At 41.1% G+C, this 19,636-nt stretch overlaps 1 protein-coding gene across 10 annotated transcripts in view; it reads right to left on the bottom strand.

Annotated features, from left to right (window-relative positions):
* CELF2 (CUGBP Elav-like family member 2) overlaps positions 1-19,636 on the bottom strand; it is a 450,951-nt gene that overhangs the window by 7,630 nt on the left and 423,685 nt on the right. For 6 of the 10 annotated variants that reach the window (XM_066182701.1, XM_066182695.1, XM_066182692.1 and 3 more), the window contains 3 exons: positions 12,751-12,870; positions 5,875-6,072; positions 2,957-3,100 (listed from right to left, as the gene is read on the bottom strand). In XM_066182701.1, coding sequence (XP_066038798.1) covers positions 2,957-3,100; positions 5,875-6,072; positions 12,751-12,870 — 462 coding nt within the window. Of the gene's footprint in view, positions 1-2,956; positions 3,101-5,874; positions 6,073-12,738; positions 12,871-19,636 lie in introns of all 10 variants that reach the window. The other 4 variants (XM_066182693.1, XM_066182697.1, XM_066182694.1 and 1 more) reach the window with 2 other exon arrangements.

Here is a 19,636-nt window from a genome sequence, read left to right as displayed (position 1 = left end):
ACTGCTATGAACTTATCATCACTGTAGTTCCTTTCCTTTGTACCTAGTTTTATCGACCTGGAAAGTAAGCAAGTGATCTAAACTAGCCACTTGGCATCTGCAGATTGTGAATGACGAGAAGGAAGCACACTGGCATCAGCTCCTATCATTCAGTTGTTATTCTGATTCACAATTTGTCTCTTTACATAGAATGCAATACCTGCATTAGCTTGTTACATTCTCATCTTCCTCATTGAGAACTTTAATTTATAAAGCTTACTGAGGAATCTCGAATTCCTTCCCTTTATTTGTATTTTTCTGATTGCACCTATTCACCATTTTTTGCCTGAATTTTAAACCACAGGTTACATGAAGTTGGAATGATGTTTCTTATTAATTCTTAAAGACCCTGTCATGACAACTCTGATTTTTGTTTTAGATCTTTGGGTTTCTCTATAATCAGGATAAATAATTTTCATCATTCAAGTAACAATTTTGCTGTAAGGCTGACTGCATTTCTGCACTGATGTAACTGGGTCCCCTCTCCTCTGCTTTAGTTACATATCTCATTTTTCTTATTACAAGACTTGTGAAAGACTAGAGAGAAGTTTGAAGAGTGAAACCCTTTTTCTGCTGAATCAACTGAAGCCTGTGGAGCCTGTGAGAACTCATGGAAGAGCACTTCCAGGTGTAAACACACTGTCCTGTCATCCTCATCACCTTTCAATCCTTTGAGCATTCATTTTGGGTTGGACAAGAAAAGAAAATATGCCTAAGTCCTTTTTCTGTAAAGAAAAGGTATTTTTTGTTTTGTGGAGCAGTTTTACATAAAGATTCATCATTGTCTATCACTCACACAAAATGAACCTTCCCTTCCCATTTCTGCCAGTGGACAGACTTGGACAATCTTTACACCTTTTGGATGTTCAGCCTGTTCTCATCCGTAATTTGACTTTCTCCTCCTTTGGGCAGGAGATTGGAAACTCCAGAGTAGGAAGGCCTAGGCTGGTACAAACTATTACAACTACTATTACTATTACTGTTACTAGGGGAAAAAAGACCAAACCAAAACAAGTAAAAAACCCAAACCCAAACCGTACCAAGCGCATTGACTATTAATGATTCAGCAGAGGAATGGGTTCTTCAGTGGCACAATTGTTGCAGTTTTTGGGTGGGAGGATAGAAAAAAGAAAAAAAAGTTTTTTGAAACACAAATATAGGACCAAAACAACAAATAGACAATTCTTGCTTATAAAGCTGAGGAGGTGCATGCAGACTGCCAGTACATTAAGCTAGCAGGACTAATTCTGGCTTCGCCTGTGATTTGCAGCATCACCAAGTAGAAAACCCAGCTTCATCTGCCACTTCTACTTTTTGTTTTTAAAGCAGAGCTCCCTCCCTGGTGGCAGAGTATCTGGGAAGGAAGACTGAGCAATGAAAATATCAGTGAAAGCTGCCTAAAACCAAAATGACAGAGGATTCCTCCATCCGTTGGGTGTTGACACCTCTATTTTCCCTTAAAGAAGGTAACTTTGGAGCATCACTTTAAGTTAGGCAATTGTGTCCCACAAACCCAGAAAAACATGTAAGAAGGTAATCAAAGAGTAAAAGAAAATGCACAAAAAGCAAGTGTGGGAAAAGATCTGATGAATTGAGCCACCTGCCCAAACTAATTTACATTCTTTCAGCAGTCACCACAATTGCTGCATTTCGATTAACGTAGCTTGATTTGACATTTCATCAAGATTCCTGGAGACCTCAACAACGATTTTTTAACCCCAACATACTAACAGAACTGGCTCCAGATCAATGGGGAGTCCATTTCAATTCCACTTTTCAAATTTGCAAGAGCCTCAGGGACTGCTTTAACCCATTGCAGAAACAGGCTGGACTATATTGGCCTAGATATGAATAATTTTTTTCTAAAGCCTAAAGAGGTGAATGCTTCAAAAATGAACTGAAAGACTGTGGGAAAACGTACAAAGAATGTCACACTCTTTCTATGAACTGAATCAACATTCTAAGTGTACAATCCAATTCTGTCTTGTCATATGTACAGTTGCATTCCTTTACTCTGGGAAAGAATTGCCACTTTTAAGGAAATTCCAATATTTTATGTCAACCCTTATAAAATTCATGTTTAAGAGATTCCTTCCTCCTCCCAAATCCTTCCTGTGTCTTGTATAAGACCATAATTATTAGACTCACGCTCTGAAAGCTTACCACTCAAATTCTCTGCTCCACTCCATCAAAGCACTGAACTGGTGCATCTCTGCTATTCCAAAGACATCAGCCCTCATAATCAACCCTAAAACTATTTTTATACCAACACATCATCTCTTCCTCTGCTGTGATCTAATTTTCTGACAGCTCAAAGTATTCTCTGGGAAACTTGACACTGATCTTGTGAGGCTCTCTTCATCCCTGCCCTAAGGTAAGGGAGATGACACCTTCCATAACACACTGAAACCCACCCACAACAGCTGGAGCTGCATATCTAGACATCAACTGTCTGCAAAATATTCTGAACTACATGTACACACCATTCAGTCACTAATTGCAAAATCTTGTACTTAATTCAGAAGAAATTCCTGTAATGTAGAAGTAATGGGTTAAACATAGAGCTTTTTTTAAGTGGCTCAGCTATACAATAGAGAGTAATTACGTATCCATAAAAAGGCAATTTAATAGTATCCTAAATGACATTCCCCCACATAGGGTGTAATTAGTTTCATGTACTTGACACATTCATGCGAGATGTCAGACTGGAAGATTATTATTGTTTTTTTTTTCATATCCAATTTTTAGTTAGAAATAGTTTGTGCATCTTCCTGCTCATTTGAGGATTAACAGTCCATTATTTTTCGAACGATTTTCCAGTATGACATTTCTCACACTGCTGTTAATTTCCTTTCCTGGCCCCTTTTCAGTATAGTGCATGTGGCTTTTACTATTTGATTTATTAAATTAGACATACCAAAGCACTTGCTCAAATTGGTCTGTTTGTCAATGAAGACTTTAGCAGAGATAACATTTCCAAAAGGCATGAACATCTGCAGAATGTCCTGGTCTCCAAACTCCTGGGGGAGGTGGTAAATAAAGAGGTTTGCCCCTTCTGGACCTTTAGGAAAATAAAATAAATAAAAGAAAAAAAGAAGAAGTATGAAAACAGCTATTATTACAAGTGCTACATTTACTCTGTTTTTCCATAATACTTACTGAGGCTGATGGTCAGAAAGCATTTCACTTTCCAACTCTGAAGGAACAAAAGCAAGTGGATCATCAGAGGAGAGCAGCTGAAATGCAGCTCTTTAGAGCATCCCATCTTGAAAAGTGTTTACTTTGAAAAGTGTTTATTTCATAGCTCTACTACAGAAGTAGTTAAATTCATCCTCTTTCTTCAATTTACATGAGTGTCTTCCAGTACAATTAAGGTTAGGAAAACAAGTACAGAATGTATTGGCTCTCAAAATACCCCAAGAACTGCACAAGGAGTCCTCTGCTGCTTCCAATACCTGCATGGGACTGTCAGTTTAATTCCAGTTGCAGGAACTTATGGAAATAGAAAGAGGGGAGCTCAGATTTGAGTACCACATATTTAAACTCAAAGGAAAAGAAAATGGTGCAGATAGGAATAAAAATAATAATAAGAAGCACACCTTGTGACTTAAAAGTCATTGAAGTCAGTGAGAAAAAGACATTCAGAATTCAGAATTTGTACTGACTCATTTCAAAAGCAGCTTTTTAAAAATACAAATAGAAAGCTCTGTCTCTTGGAAGAAGTCTTTTAAAGAAGTTCAAAATTACGTAGTTAGGTTGCAATTAAATGGCTTTAGACTTAGTTCAGTTTGCAAAGAAAGGTGTAAACTCAAAGGTGCTTTGAATATTTTTCTTAGAGACAAGATTTGAGATATGTATTATTAAAGGTTTAGGTTGAAACATTCATCCTACTACTGACAGACTATTTTTTTCCCCTAGCTCAACGGCAACACACTGGAAACAAGCAATGGATGCCAGGAGAGTGTCATATATGATGGAGCCAGATGTGGCCTCCCCATGCAGGCTCCAGCAGTGTAAGTGGTACACAAAGGGAACAAGCTTTTCTGCTAAAAACACACCTAGAATAGCCTGATTAGGTATTCTCTTGCTTAACGGAGCCTAAGTCTGCCTCAGATGTGATGTCCTTGGCTTTTTGGAGAGGAAGAGGAAAGTGCTCATCAGATTTACAGAGTTCCTTCTGTAGCAACAGAGCTACAGAGCCTCACCTCTCCCACACAGAATCAGGCTGGCTGCTCTCTCTCAGCCTGAAGGAAATGGTAGCAAAGCTTGCCCAAAAGGAGGAGAGAAATCAATTAGATTAAAAAATATATATATATTTCTGGGGAGGTGGGGAAAAAAAATGAAAAAACTTTTTACTTGGAACTTTTTTCTTCTTGGCACAAATAAACTATCATTACCACAAATAATATTTTTTAAAGTAGAAGCGGAAAAAATACTAAATAATATTTAAGAGCATATGCACGAGGCAGTTCATTGTGCTTTAGCATTTAATATTTATACAGCATTTTTCTCTGGCACTTGTTTATCCTCAACCACTCCAGACTCTTCAAAATTCCATCAGAAATCGTGGTAAGAGACAAAACACTGTTGTCACTATTCAGCAGTGGAATTCGCTCACTTGAATTTAACCACCTGCTAACAGATACAAGATATATAACAAAAATACTGTCCTTTAAAAAGGATGCTGGCAATTCATAAAAATAAAAATATAAGCCTAAAGTTGATTTGAATGTTTCTGAACAGAAAAAAATCACAAAACTTAGAAAAAAACCAAGCTGTCCTTCACTATGTATCTTGCAATGACACCAAATAAACAATTTTTTTCCGGTGTCAAGTAGTCTATTGTCACCAAAGGGCCTGAGGTGAAAGACAAATGCAGAAAACAAAAAAAAAAAAGATGGAAAAAAAGATTTAAAAAAATCCCTTTCATTTTAAATAATTCAAGCTTTTAGCAGCAAATGAAGGAAAGACTTCAGAGAAAATATACATATTAACTCCAGTGTCCCTATACAATAACCAGCTGGGGGAATGCCAAATTTGTCTTCCTAAGAAACACAACCCATAACAGTACAAGATACTATTTCAAAAGAGGATAAAAAAATTTCTCTTGAGGATATTATACTAGGTTTATTTCCAAAGCTTATCCTTGGCAAGAACAGCAGTGACAAAATAGATACAGTCTTAGAAAGCATGCAGTATTTTCCTGTCTTTGTAGAATTATCTGGAAATTAGGACAGGAGAAAGCAATGAAAACAGAAACAACCCCCCTCAAAATGCCTGGGAAGTATGAAGGGGAATGGAAGAGGGGAAAAGGGTAGCCTCATTTTCCTAAACACCTCGTAATTAGCATTCATTTATTCTTAGCAATAACTTCCTGAGGTTTATTTGCTGTTGGTGTAGGGAGAGGGGGGCAATCATTCACTTAGCTGCTTCCTCACAAGACCCACAATTAAGCAAAGAACCACTCAAAGTGAAAACGGATTTTGTCATTAGCTCAGAACCCTAATCAGATTAACTCCACTATGACAGAAAATGGAAACCAGAAGACAAAGCGGCACCCACAGAGGGATGATTTTTGTTAACGGCGCCTTTTTATATGGGAGCTGGTAAATGCTTTTATATAAGGAAGGGATGGGTGGCAAAGTATGGCTTGAAGGACAGATGGCTGAAAAGTGAAACACATTAGAGGTTAAAAGAATGTGACAGCGCTAAGCAGGAGAAAACTGGAGGAAGAAGAAATCACAGATTAGACCACCTGAGGACTCGCACGAAGCCTCCAGGAGGAAACAGACGTGTGGCAGCTCTTGGGCTGGGTTTTCCTGCGTGGGCACTTACCTTCCTTCTGGCTGCCCGCGGCGCTCTGCTGCTGCAGCAGGCTCTGGCTGTAGAGGGTGGGCAGCGCGGCGGCCGCGTACTGCTGGATTCCTGAGTAGGCCTGGGTGAGCGCGTCCATCGTGCCGGCCGTGCCGTTCGTCAGGCCTGTTGCGCCGAGTCCTCCATTCAGGGCCGCCATACCTGAGAGCATTTGAGCAACTTTACAAAAAACCCAACAATAGAGAAAAGAAATTGCACTTGTTCATTAGTGCTTTCCGACAGTCGTTGGTATTATACTGACACTGACGACGACAGCAGTGCATGCAGCTCGGCACTTCACCAAATGGGACTGAGGACAAAGAAACACGACTTTGGCATCGGGATCACTTCAGCACAAGGGGTTGCACAGTCAAATGGACTCGCATGCAGCCTGCTCCTGGCAAGTACTACAGCTCTGTGCTCCTGAGAGCCTCTCTGCTCATCCTCCTCGACACCTGTGCTTCTGCTGTGGGTGTCTGAGGCTGGCAGTGTGGGACCTATTTGACCTCTGTCCTTGCGAGACGGCCACTGGGAAAAGCAATCTGTGAGGAAACCCGCTCTCTCTGACCTTCAGCAACAGGCTGTGACAACGCCACATCAGAAGTGTTTTTCTCATACAGAGTAAGCAGAGAACCCTGATTAACTGCATTTTAAAACGTCTTTTTCAACCTAAATGATTCTATTATAACCCTCTGTACAATTACAGGCTTTGTCCCTTAGGCTTGTGGCAGAAAGATGGATTGTGATGCTCTTTGCTTCCACCCTCCTCCTCTGCTTCCTCCACTCACTCTACAAGACTGCAGCACAGCCAGAGTGACTAAAAATACTTCATTCAGACTAGGCACCTTTCATGAAGAAACAAAAGCATTTATTGCTAGAAATGTTTTTCTTCACAAGGGAAGCAGAGTCACTTTATTTTTTAACTTACAGCAATTCTACATCCTGATAAGTAACAGAGTAATTTAACTGGGATGGCTGCTAAAGAGGAAATTTCAGATGCGATTGCTAGCTGTGCAGAAAATGACATCCCTCATCCGTGCAAACAGTGTGGGCTGCATAAGGAGTTGTACTACTCTGATTTGATGGTGGACAAACTCCTGAGCTACAGCTTCCCTCCTTTGCTTCTACTGCTCAGCATGGCTCCTAAATGAGTTAGGTTGAAGTTAACAGTGCTAGCATCGTCTTTCAGAAATTCCAGAAAAAGTGAATTTGCTGTTTCAGAGCCCCGCTCATCTTCCACACACCCAATCTGTGCCAACTTGAGCACTGAGAGCCCATCAAGACTGAGAATCAGGGTGTGTTTCCTGCACAATTAGCTATCCCAGCTCCCCAGTTTCTAGGTGAAGAGCTCACAAACAAAGGGCTTAACAGGCCAGTAGAGGTACAGAAGATCAGTCACTAGAAAAATGGGGGAGGTACCCAGAATCACCAGCAATCATTAGTTAGACATTGTGTAATGTTTTGATTGGTAAAATGGTGGGTGTGATGTGGTGGGAAAGATGTGACTGGTGGTGTCATATTAAGACCCCAAAGCAAGGAATAGTAAGGAGAAGGAAAGAGCTTAATTTCAGAGCAATAATGTAAATTGGGGAAAAGTGGAGAAATTAAGCAGAGGACACTTTATGGTAAATTAATAATGAAATGTGTTAGACTGGGAAACAATCTTCAAGGAAGATGGCAGAAACCTTATCACGTATAATATAGATACAGGAAGAATACTGCAGGGAATTATCCATCATTGACAGAGGAGGATAAAGATGCTGGCCCCAGTATCCTTCTGCCTCTTATGTAGATTTGAAAAGCATATTCCTATGAGTCTCCAATAATCAGGACAATTGCTCAAGTGGCACCTTTTTGGCTCCACCAGAGTCTGTGCCAATTAAGAGAATTGTACTGCATAAATTATACCTTTTGATCTTACTATAATTTGTGTGACTAAACACTTGGCAGAGATGTGATATTCTTAGCCTTTCCTTAATAAAATGCCTGACTTTGAAGACTTCTCTTTCCCCTCCACCCCACTTCAGAGCATTGCTCTACCCTGATGGGAGGTACTGGCTGCCACTGCTTTGAATAAAAACCCCTGTCAGAGCTTAACAGACCTGGGTATTTCTTGTACAAAAGTTCCAGTTATAAAGTTGTATTGGGTTTGGGTGGTACTGGGGGGCATAAAGGGGTGGTTTCTTTGAGAAGCTGGTGGAAGCCTCCCCTGTGTCCTGCAGAGCTAATGCCAGATGGCTCCAAGACAAACCCACCACTGGCCAAGGCTGAGCCCATCAGTGGCAGTGGTAGCACCTCTGAGGTAACGTGGTGAAGGAGAAAAAGCCCTGTGAAATGGTGACTGCAGCTAGAGAAGACAGGAGTGAGAATGTGTGAGGAAAACAGCTCTTCAAGGTCGCTGGAGAAAGAGGGGTAGGAGCTGCTCCAGGCTCTGGAGCTGAGGTTCCCCTGCAGCCCCTGGTGCAGCCCACGGTGAGGCAGCTGTGCCCTGCAGGACATGGGGGTCCATGGGGGAGCAGAGATCCACCTACAGCCCATGGAGGAGCCCACACCAGAGCAGGGGGATGCCCAAAGAAGGCTGTGACCCCGTGGGAAGGCAGTGCTTCTGGCAGGACCTGTGGAGAGAGGATTGCACTGGAGAAGGTTTGCTGTCAATACTTGCGTCCCTGTGAGGGACCCACTCTGGAGCAACCTGTTCCTGAAGGGAAACGCCATGGAACAGACCCACACTGGAGCAATTTGTGGAGTGCTGCAGCCTGTGGAAAGGGATCCAAACTGAAGGAGCAGGTGAAGAACTCTCTCCCATGGGAGGGACCCCATGCTGGAGCAGAGGAGCAGAGTGAAGAGTCTAACTCTGAGGAGGAATGAGCTGCAGGAACAATGTGCGATGAACTGACTGCAGCCCACATTCCCTGGCCTCCTGCACCACAGGGAACAGTAGGTGGAGAATTCAGGAATAAAGTTAAAGCTGGGAGGAGGTAGGAGTGAGGAGAAGGTCTTTTTAAGATTTGGTTTCATTTCTCATTATTCTACTTTGACTTGATTGGTAATAAATTAAACTAATTTCCTCAAGTCAGTAGTGTTCTGCCTATGATGGTAGTTGGTAAGTGATCTCTCCCTGCCCTTATCTCAACTCACAAACCTTTTGCTATATTTTCTCTCCCCTGCCCAGTTCAGGAGTGATAGAGTGGCATTCAAAATATTATAATAACAACAATAATAACAAAACCAATATCAATAATAATTTTAGCAATACATTACGTATAATATACAATATATTACCTATTATATATTAAATATTACTACTAATAATTATTTGATCCTGAGGCTGACTGTAGTCTGCTCTGATGTTTTGTACTTAGGTTTGTGTCACTGCTTGCATGAGTATACACAGAGGACTGGTAAAGCAAAGGCTCCTGATAAAGCAGCTTGTATCTCTCCTTTTATTAGAGTGTTGAAATAACTTGATAACAGAGGTAGCATTAAGATACCATGTTATCTTTCATGAGTCATTGGCCTATTAGTTAAACATGCTTTGTGTTGCAGTGGGCAGCATCCTCCCCCTCCTCTCCCCTGGAATCAATAGCACCTTCCCACCCAGAGGTTCCAGATCAGCCATCAGCCAGACATCCCAGCCCACGGCACTGCTCCTGGGAAGGGCACAGCTACTGCTGCCACAGCCCACGTGTGGCATACACCTCCCTCCTGGGCAAAACAGAGCTGCTGAAAGCACCCAACACTTTTTCCGTTCTTACATTTTTATGAAATCTGCAAGGCCCAGCTGCTGTTACACATCTCCGCCATCTCTTTATTATCTCTCCCAATGCACCTCAGTCACACACTGAACTCTGGTCCTTTCCTCCCTTCTGTGAAATAACCTTTTGGAGTCTCTCATCTATGGCTTTCTACTTTTCTGAGTTTCTCTACATAATACAAAAGCAACAAAGCTCGGCAAGTCCAAAGGTCTCTCAAAGTGCTTTTCAAGCACCTTCAAATCTGTCATGAATAGTTTTATCTCTGTTTCACAGATGTAAATAAGGGGGCAAAAAGGCTAAATGACTGCCCTGGGATCACACACAAATTCTGTGCCATAGCTGTCCAGTATCCTCAAAGTATGGTCTCCTTTCTTAATTGCAAAGAATTGCCTTCTCCCTCTTTTGTAATTTTTCCTCATAATTCATAATTCTTTTTGTTACTTAGAATTCTTAAATTTACAGGCTCAAAGTAGACAGCCTAATATTTTGCATTTACAGTTGTAGGTGCTTCAAGAATAACCGAGAGAAGACTGAATCCCCACACTTAGGGTACAACTGCTGCCAAAACCTTGGAGACACTTAAACTTACCATACTCCACTTTATTTAAGGCCTCCAGACATCTTTTTAAAATGCTTCTCTCTACAATGATAGCACTATCAGCCTCCATAGCACAGCTTCTTTTCACAGACCCAGACAGGACCAAGAAAACAGAAAAGTCTTCTAGTGAGCTCAGTGTGGAAGACAGTCTCAATGTGATTTTCAGGGCAGGCCATCACTTAGGCAGAAGAGCATCTCTTCAAACCTCTATATAAATCAATGCCCAAGCCCAGTGCCACTTTCTGATTAATTTTTGGGCTAAACTCTGCTTGATTTGTGCTTTGGATTTTCTAATTCCCCAACCAGAAGCAAGTCACTCAATTCCCAGTTTGCTGCACAGTTACTTCAGGAATGTCCACGGCCAGTGAGTAATTTTTACAGGCCTGCTTATGACAGTGGTATAAGCCATGTCAGTGTGGAACATCAGACTAACTGAACATGATGTTTCCCAAAGGCAATCTCCCAGGTGGGTTTGAGTGTGAATGACTGAGTCAGACATGGTCATCAGGAAAAGCCCCAAATTGTCATTAAAATAGACAGGGAGGTTAGTGTAATTTGAGCAATGCTTCACTATCATTAGCATAATGAGTACCAGAAAGTGATAATCAAATTCCCTTTTGTGGGAAACAGTGCCCTAATTCTGAGCTGTGTCATGGGGAAGCAGTTTCCCCTCTTTAGCTCTCTCTCATGTATGCATATACATAGACAGACATACCCACATATATTTTGTAAGCACTATACACATATCCATAAAAACATCCATGAAGAAGATCTGGGACTGCAGTCACTGTCAGTACAAGTCCATGGAAGCAATGGCGACTTAAAACGAACTGAAATTTGGTATCAGGTTGTGAATACATCGTTAATACTTCAAATGACACATACAGATAAGTTTGCACACAAACCACCTCAAAATATTTGCTGAGAAAATGTAAATCCTTTGCTTGCAGCCTAGCAAGGAGTGCTAAAAGGAGTGCAAGAGAAGGGTTCCCACACAACGAGCTCACAGGATTCACTCCTGCTTGGTTTTGATGAAGGGGGTACGTTATGTTGGAGTGTTCCAGTGTGCCTGGGTTCTTAGTACTTGCACAGGGGAAGGAGTGGGATGTCATATTTTGCTCTTGATATTGTGATTTTTTTTTACACCAAGTGAAGCACAATGACTGTTAATCAGAAAGGACATTTAATGGTTTCTTACTCATGACAGGGTAGACTTCTTACTACAAGAGCTCAAGGGAGGACAGGAGGTAAGTTAGCTTTCTATGCATGCCATTTCCAGTGGCTTGCTTTGACACTAATGGAATAAGAAGAAAGCAAACCAACATCTGCCATTTTGGGACCTAATACTCATTTTTCTGAAGTTGTCCTTGAGTTGTATTTACAAAGAAAATACAAAGAAACTATTTACAAAGTTCTGTGTGAAATGCACATGTCCTTGCCAGAAGCAAGTCCTGTTTTACACGAGACCCCATGCAACCATTCAACATTGCTACATGGACATCCATAAGCCCCCTTCCTTCCCAGCTCCCAACAATGCCAACCAGAGATCACAGAACAAAAAGATTGGGTGAGCAGCCAAGTAACAGTGACAGAAAGGACATCATGCAGAGCATCAGAGTGAGCAAGAGATACTGAGGAGGACATCCATTCCTGAGGGTACATTATGATGGGTCATGGACTGGCAATGACCAAATAGATTCCTTGCATTGCAAAAGGAAATGCAAGGAGCAACAGCAGCTAAAGAAAAAAAAAAGAGGGAGGGGGAAAAAAATGCATCTGGGCAAATCTCTTCTGTTACAGGCAAAGGTGAAGTCATCATAGCAGAAACAATAATTTAAAAAATCCTTCTTCTTCAAGAAAAACTTGACCAAGGCTAAGAACAAAGAAGAGTGTTCTAACAACTACTGGCATCTACTTAGCTGGAGATGCCAGGGTTTGTTAAGATGTCATGGGATAGGTAGGTGTGTGTGCTCTGGCATTACAGGTGACTGACTGCATGTTCTCCTATACTTGCCAATTAGGAAAACAAAGACTTGCCTTCATTTTTAAAGCATGTTGCTCTCAAGTCAATTAGATTATTCTTACAGATTTTAAAGGACTGTCTCTGTGGAAAACATCTTTCTTAGCACCACATTTCTGAGTGAGGTTTTGTACACTGGGGTGATACACCTGTTGTCAGACTCCCCCAATGAAAAAGGAGCCTCTCCGATAACCTAGACAACCCAAATTCCCAGTGACAATTCTTTTACCTTCCATATGCACTGCAAGAAGAGGAGTCTTTATGCAGGGACACAAGGAAATTCACTTTGCAGAACAAACTGTGTGAAACTAAAAGACTCCAGAGAACTACATATGCAGTAGTAGTATGGAACTGAATCAACTTGACCCCTTTATTTGGTGTAGAGATTAAAAATCATATTACCACTTTACATTTGGTAGTTTTTGTGGCATGATTATTGGGGAAGGCTGTCCACCACAGCAATAAATACTCACTGTTTACGGTACCTGCTAGTGCATTAATATTATTCAGTCCAACAGTGGCTCCAGCCAGTCCTTGGAGAGTACCCAGAGAAGTCAAAGAATTCATGGCCGCACCAGCTGTGGAATTAGCAGTTGATGCAGCCACTGGAAGGAAAAAAAACACCCAGTAAAATTAAGGCAATTAAGTTTGTTTATTTTATTTGATCACAGCTTACAACCACACACAGGAGCACAAACAGGGCTACTTGCAAGGAGAAGGAAAACAGAAAATGAGACCAACAAGACCAATCTTGTTCAAGATGTGATCAGTGTGATTGTTCATGGGAAGTGTTGATGAGTCTAGAACTGCAAATACTAGATCACAAAATTCAGTACTGTGCTATTATTTGCAAATATAATACCAAGCCAGTATGTGTGGGATCAAACACTTTCTCAAAAGTTTGTCAATCAATCTAACAACCCAGGTTGATCAGCTAACCAGGCTTTTGTGATTTTGCCACACACCTCAAAGTCTATCATTAAGCAAACAAGAATTACTCAGTGATTTTGTCATTCAACAGATTACTTTCAGGCCCCAAATGTTCTAAGAGTAAGTTTAATTATTCTAAGTGAAGACACTATTCTCTAGGACACTTTATGAACTTCATTTAAAGATCTGAAGCTTAGAATAAGAAGAATGACCAGGCAAATACAAAATGTAACTACAATAAATTTTATTGCAGGCTTTTATCCTGGCCTTTGTACATAGATGGTCATGTATATGCACCCCTGTGATACTGCATGTATCTCAAAAGCTCTGCCAGAGGGGGAAAGGTGGAAAAAATGTCCTTGATGCTACAATGTCAAGGGAATGATGAAGGTGGGGGAGATGAATCCACCTAAATAATGTGTTTAGGGAGAGAAAGAGACTCACTCTCTTGTCATAAGAAAGTAATAAAGAGTCATCATTTGGGATATGTTGGGTGAACTAGAAATACCTGTCTGTCTCACAGAAGGGCCTTGAATAATGAGTGTAGATTAAACACTTAACTCACAGATAGGTAAAGGTATACCAGATGAATCACACTCATAAAAGCTGCAGAAGCAATTAAATTTTTAGCCCATCTCCTGAGCCCTACTTTTGTGTACCAGTCATAAAATCTTCTTTTTTTTTTTTTTTTTCTGTTATAAAGCTGCATTATTTTAGGAAAAGTGAACATTTAAAGTCAGGGTTTTGTTGATGATGCACTGGAGGCACATCATGTCTACAATCAGGCTTTTTTTGCTTCTATTCGTTACCTAGCCTGGAAATAGTTAATTCCACTTTTATTTGATGCTTTTTTGGACTGTCAAACACATCACATTACTCAGTGAACCCTCAAGAAAGTGAAGCCTCTAGAGCTGACAGGATCCAGTAAGGAAAGTAGGAGGTAACTTTTTCACTCTGTGGGTAAACCTTGAAGCTCTAACCTACAAATAACCTGCCTTTGCTACATTAAGACCCACCAAAGACAAGTTTTCACACTCTTGGGGACTCAAAGTACAAAGAATATTCTTGCTCTGGGGGAAGAGAGATTTCCAGACTCTGCTATGCAGTCCTTGTCTCTTAGCATCTGTGATGTCAACACAAATAATTTTATATGTTGCAAACAGAAGCAGCTTTGATTATTCAATCTGTCCCCACAAAGCAATAAGAATCCAATAATGTCTTTGATTAAAAAAAGTAATTAAAAAACAAGTAAAAAACCCCCAACAAATCCACTTTTTTCAGATAATGTGGGCACCAACAGAGAGGAAAAAAGCGAAGTTAATTCCCGCTTACCAACACTGGTCTGTGTTCCTGTCAATGTTCATTAACAAATAATTTAAATGAAGTACATAAAACTCAGATCTGAAGGATCTGATTAGTTTTGACTGGACTGAATTCCATCCATTTTGTGTTTTAGGGGATTATTACCATCTTCTCTTGAGGAAACACATATAGTTAAGAAATGAGAGAAATGGGGCCTAGAAAACTGCCTGTAAATTACATTAAAGCTGGGGGCAAACAGCTCCTGTGAACAAGAACCATATGCTTATGTATTGTCAACACATCTGCCGGAGAAGGCAAAAAAAATCTGCTTAAAACCTTCCCTCTTGTGCGGCCCACAGAGAATTATGGGGGCTCTTATTACTGGGTGCTCAAACACATGCTTCAGGGATGGTCAATATCAGGGGCCAACATCTCTTTTCTTCTTTTTTTTGGTATCAAGTTTCTCTATTCCATCAGGCAAATAAAGAACAGGTGCCTCAGTGCTTCTCCCACTTGAAGCTGCAATGCAGATTATCTAGTTTGCCTGAATAAAGACTTGGCAAATACTCACTGTACAATATTGGTTGAAGCCCTAAAGAACCTCAGGAATGAGTGTTATGTTGTTGTGGTACTTCTGCTTAGCAGTGATCTGCCTCACAGATGCAGTGAGACAATGCTCTTTCCTCTTTGGCTTAATATTACTTTGAGAACAAAGAAACTGAACACATAGTGTGGTTTCCACCATCCTATTGAACAGGGGGTGAATAGAAATGAAAGGAACTCCTTTTTTTTGGGTGCTCAGAGAGATCAAGAAACCTCTGCATGAGGCTTCCTGAGAGACCCCACACTAATTGATTGAGACCTGCATGTATGAAATAAAGATGAAGACAGTGATGAGCTAAAATATTACCATAAAGGGACTATAAAAGGTCCGAAGTATAAACAGAGGTGAAAATTTCCAACAAAATGCTGTATAAAACCAACAGATGAAGCAATGGCATGCCCTGTTCCCCAGAAATCTAAAGGAAGATGAAACAAAAGTTAAAAGGTTCTGCAAGACAAGTGTGAAGGCTTAGACCAGCTGAAAGCTTTTACTTTGTGCGCTCCCAGATGAAATCCATCTAGAGACAAGGACCATGCTTCTCCTGTCCTTTGCCATTTTCTAGTTCCTTTCAACTAAAAAATTGTAACATATATTAAACTGAAGGGAAAGAAGAAAAATCACATGCCTTCTGGTAACAGCAAATGACTGCACTACTTTGGGGGAACCTGTATAACTCTCTTGTGTCAGCAAAACTCTCGGGCATCACAAATGCTCAGAGTACTGGCAAAGGAAGAATAATTCACTGTCGGAATACTTTCTATATTTATGTCTTTTTGTTGTCCAGAAGACAAAAATAGATTGGCTACCTACATAATTTATAAATTGGGTTTTACCAGGTTCCTCTGACACCAAAGAAATGAAAAAAAAAAAAAAAAAAAAAAAAAAAAAAAAAAAAAAATCACAACTCCCTCCAGCCACCACACCAGAACATTCACAGAATTGCAGAATACGCTGAGTTGGAAGGGACCCACAAGGATCACTGAGTCCAGCTACTGGCCCTGCACAGGACACCCCAAGAGTCACACCCTGTGCTTGATTGTTGTCCAAACACTTCTTGAATTCCGTCAGACTCAGTGTTGTGACCACTACCCTGTGGAGCCTCTTCCAGTGCCCAGCCACCCTCTGGGTGAAGAACCTTTTCCTGATATCCCACTTAGACCTCCCCTTGCACAGCTTCAGGCCATTTCCTCAGCTCCTGTTACTGGTCACTACAGAGAAGAGTTCAGCGCCTACCCCTCCTCTTATTGTGCTTCCTCCATTTAACTGATGAAATTTTCACTATTAGCTTCAAGCTTCAAGCCAAGAAACTTGGCCTTTGGTTAATATATTCTTTGAAAGAGTTCTCTTTGATACAGAGAACACCTTTTTATTTGGCGTGGTTGCTCTACACAATACAGGTATTTGTGTTTAACTAGTAATGCTGCACTCATGGAGATTTTTAAGGCTGGAAGGAGTTGGCATTTTCAAATGTTCTTGAAACATTCACTTTGGCCTATAAATGGTTATAACCCCTTTTTAGGTCAGTTTTTTTTTTTTTGTTTTGTTTTGTTTTGGTTTTGGTTTTTTTTTTAACAGAAAAATGAACTAGCAATGAGCCATTTCTCTTTTAGATTTTAATTTAAATAACACTTCAACACAATTCCTAAAAGCTATGCCAACCTAGAAAAACAACAGGAATTAGCAGAAACTTTTGGCCATTCTTTTGGCTAGCTTATGTCAATAGAGTCATAATGATTTACATCATCTGGATTTGCCTCAGCTGGAAAACTAGATTCAGGATAACAGCATCTAGGAAAGGCAATGATGTGTAAATATTTCTTTGGCTTTGCTACACACACTGTGGATGGAATTAATTTCCCCATCTTTGGCAGCCTCGTCGTTAGTTTAAGCTAGTCTAGTCAAAACTAGACTGTTTCTGAGATTTAAAGACCTCAAATTCAGACACCTTACCTTTAGATTTCTATTTCAGGTTGTGCTGAATTGCCCTAAAGAATACATGGATGAGCTCAACTACCAGATTCTACTGGTGCCTTTCCCAGTTTCCCCTCAAACCTCTTGTGCTGCCCTGGATAAAGCAATTGCTATGATTTTTGCTGCAAGACGTTCTGCTTCTTCACAGTTGCTGCCTGTCTCCTAGAAAGCTGCATCTCAAAGGCACAGGAACATTTTTGTCTTGCCTATTTACTTTCTTCACCCCAGACCAAGGAATGGTGAAAGTTCCTTGGTGGAACTTCTTGCTATACTGAAACCAGAGACCTATGCTTGTCTGTAGTACAGCCTTGGACAAATCCCACCCCTCTCATGTCTCAGGCCAATTTATAAAGTGAATCAGAGATTGGTTTAAGTTGGAAGGCATTTTTAAAGATAAGCAGTGAGTGATCTTCAACTACAACAGGTTGCTCAAAGCCCCATCCAACCTGACTATGAGTGTTTCCAGGGGTGGGGCATCTACTACCTCTCTGGGGAACCTGTGCCAGTGTCTCACCACCCTCATAATTAAAATGTTCTTCCTTGTATCTAGTCTAAATCTACCCTCTTTTAGTTTAAAAGCATTGCCCCTGGTACTATTTCTACAGACTCTGCTAAAAGGTTCGTCCTGATCTTTCTTGCAGACCCACTTTAAGTATTGAAAGGCTGCAATAAAGTTTCCCTGGAGCTTTCTCCAGGCTGAACAACCCCAACTCCCTCAGCCATTCCTCAAGAGGAGATGTCCTCCTCTCTGTCATCTTCAGGAATCCTTTTCCCACAGTGAAGGCCAGGATCCAAGAAGGCTGCTGAAGACAAAGAACTAAAAGACCCAACCTCTGTCGCACTGAAGGAAAGGCCCTATTCCAATCACATATGTGCCACTGTATTTTAGAAGATAAATGGTTTGCAGTGTGTCGTCAGGCTCATTCTTTCCTTAATTTTTTTGGTAAACGTCTAAGAAAAAAAAAAATCCAATGACTGCTCAGGAAAGTCCAATACCACAAAAAACCCCCAAACCTCTTGGAAATTCCCTGCTATATGTGCTAACTTAGCACTACTTATGGGCAGTGTAAACTATGCACTTCTCCATTCCACTCCACCTTGGCTTGTTCCCTTCCTTCTCTTTCAACACGGGCATCCTTTTTGGAAATGATACACAAACTGCAAGTCTTGGAGTAAGACACTATGCACATGAGGCATTATAAATATTTCAAGTGAAGTTTCTTATTGGAAACATTATTTTGGTTTTAAGACAGGACTAGTGGAGAGATTGGGCAAAGAAAAGCAAGGGCAGCTTCAGCTCTTTGTGGGCGTGGAGAGTTACTCTACACCCTGCCAACCCCATCCATGTGAAGAGCAGCTATGTTTCTGGAGCAGAACCAGATTTCTGGTGCTGCAGAGCTTCAGGGCAGCTCCAAGACTGGCTTAACTATGCTGGGACTTTCCACACAGAGATCCACAATGGTAACTGTGTCAGCCCTGCTGACAGCTTTCCTTTAGGCAGCCCTTGGTCACACTCCACAATTGTCTGTCACTACAAATGCATGGCACAACAGGAAACTCAGTGTTTAGTCTGATATCAGCCACTTGCTTATCTCCTCTCACCTGTGAACCACAACTTTGTTCCTATTGTTTTACTTAATGGAGAGTTTAAATAACTCAGTGTTCAAAGTACTTCTTTTGCTCCAGTTAAGACGATGTAGTAGTGCACCAGGGATCAATATTGCCCACAAATTTTAGGTTCATCATCTCTGTGACTATGCATGAGAAGCTGGAGAGAGAAGGTCCAGTATCCTCTTTTTTGTACTGAATTTGGGTGTATTTCTGATTTTCTGCTGCCTTCCTAAGCTCACTGACTCCAAGGGCCAGATAAAATGGATCTGACACTGATGCTGACTAAATGGCTGCCATTCAGAGGGATTCAGATGGGCAGAACTGGCCAATAGGAACCTTGTTGATATTTAACAAGGATAATTGCAAAGTCTTGCACCTGGGGAAGAATAATCCCTTTCAATAACACAGCAGGGGATGGATGGGCTGGGTAGAAGCTTTGCTGAAAACAACCTGCGGGGGTCTTGGAGGGAGGTGACCATGAACCAGCAGCATGCACTGACAGCAAAGAAATCAAACAGCATCCTGGACTGTGGAAGAGGAGCCAGGAGATCCAGGTTTCCTCTTTACTCAGTGCTTGTTATATCACATCTAAATATTACATGCAGATTTGGGCTCCTCATTGCCAAATGAATGCTCCTCATTCAATGGCTTCACATTTCCATGCCAGTCAGTGCCATTTTCTTCCCAACAGCTAGTGCTGCCTGTTTATTTTTCTGTTGTCAGGTTGAGTCCCTCCTCCACAGAGACGAAGAGTTCTCATTGCAAGGAGAACATTGATCAGGTGGAGGGAGTTCAGTGGAAGGTCAGCAAATTGGTCAGGGGCTCCAGCACTCATCTTGTAATGACCTGGACTTGTTCAGGCTGGAGAAGACGTGGCTCCAGGTGAACCTAAAGCAGCCTCCCTGTTCTTATAAGGAGGTCATCCACTAGATAGATAATTAGTACATGGAGGG

The sequence above is a fragment of the Chamaea fasciata genome, unplaced genomic scaffold, assembly GCF_029207755.1.
Source record: "Chamaea fasciata isolate MVZ Bird 193981 ecotype frontalis unplaced genomic scaffold, bChaFas1.0.hap1 SCAF_5, whole genome shotgun sequence".
Lineage (NCBI taxonomy): Eukaryota > Metazoa > Chordata > Aves > Passeriformes > Sylviidae > Chamaea > Chamaea fasciata.
The sequence above is the reverse complement of the archived record's forward strand: the minus strand, read 5'-3'. Positions and strand labels throughout refer to the sequence as shown.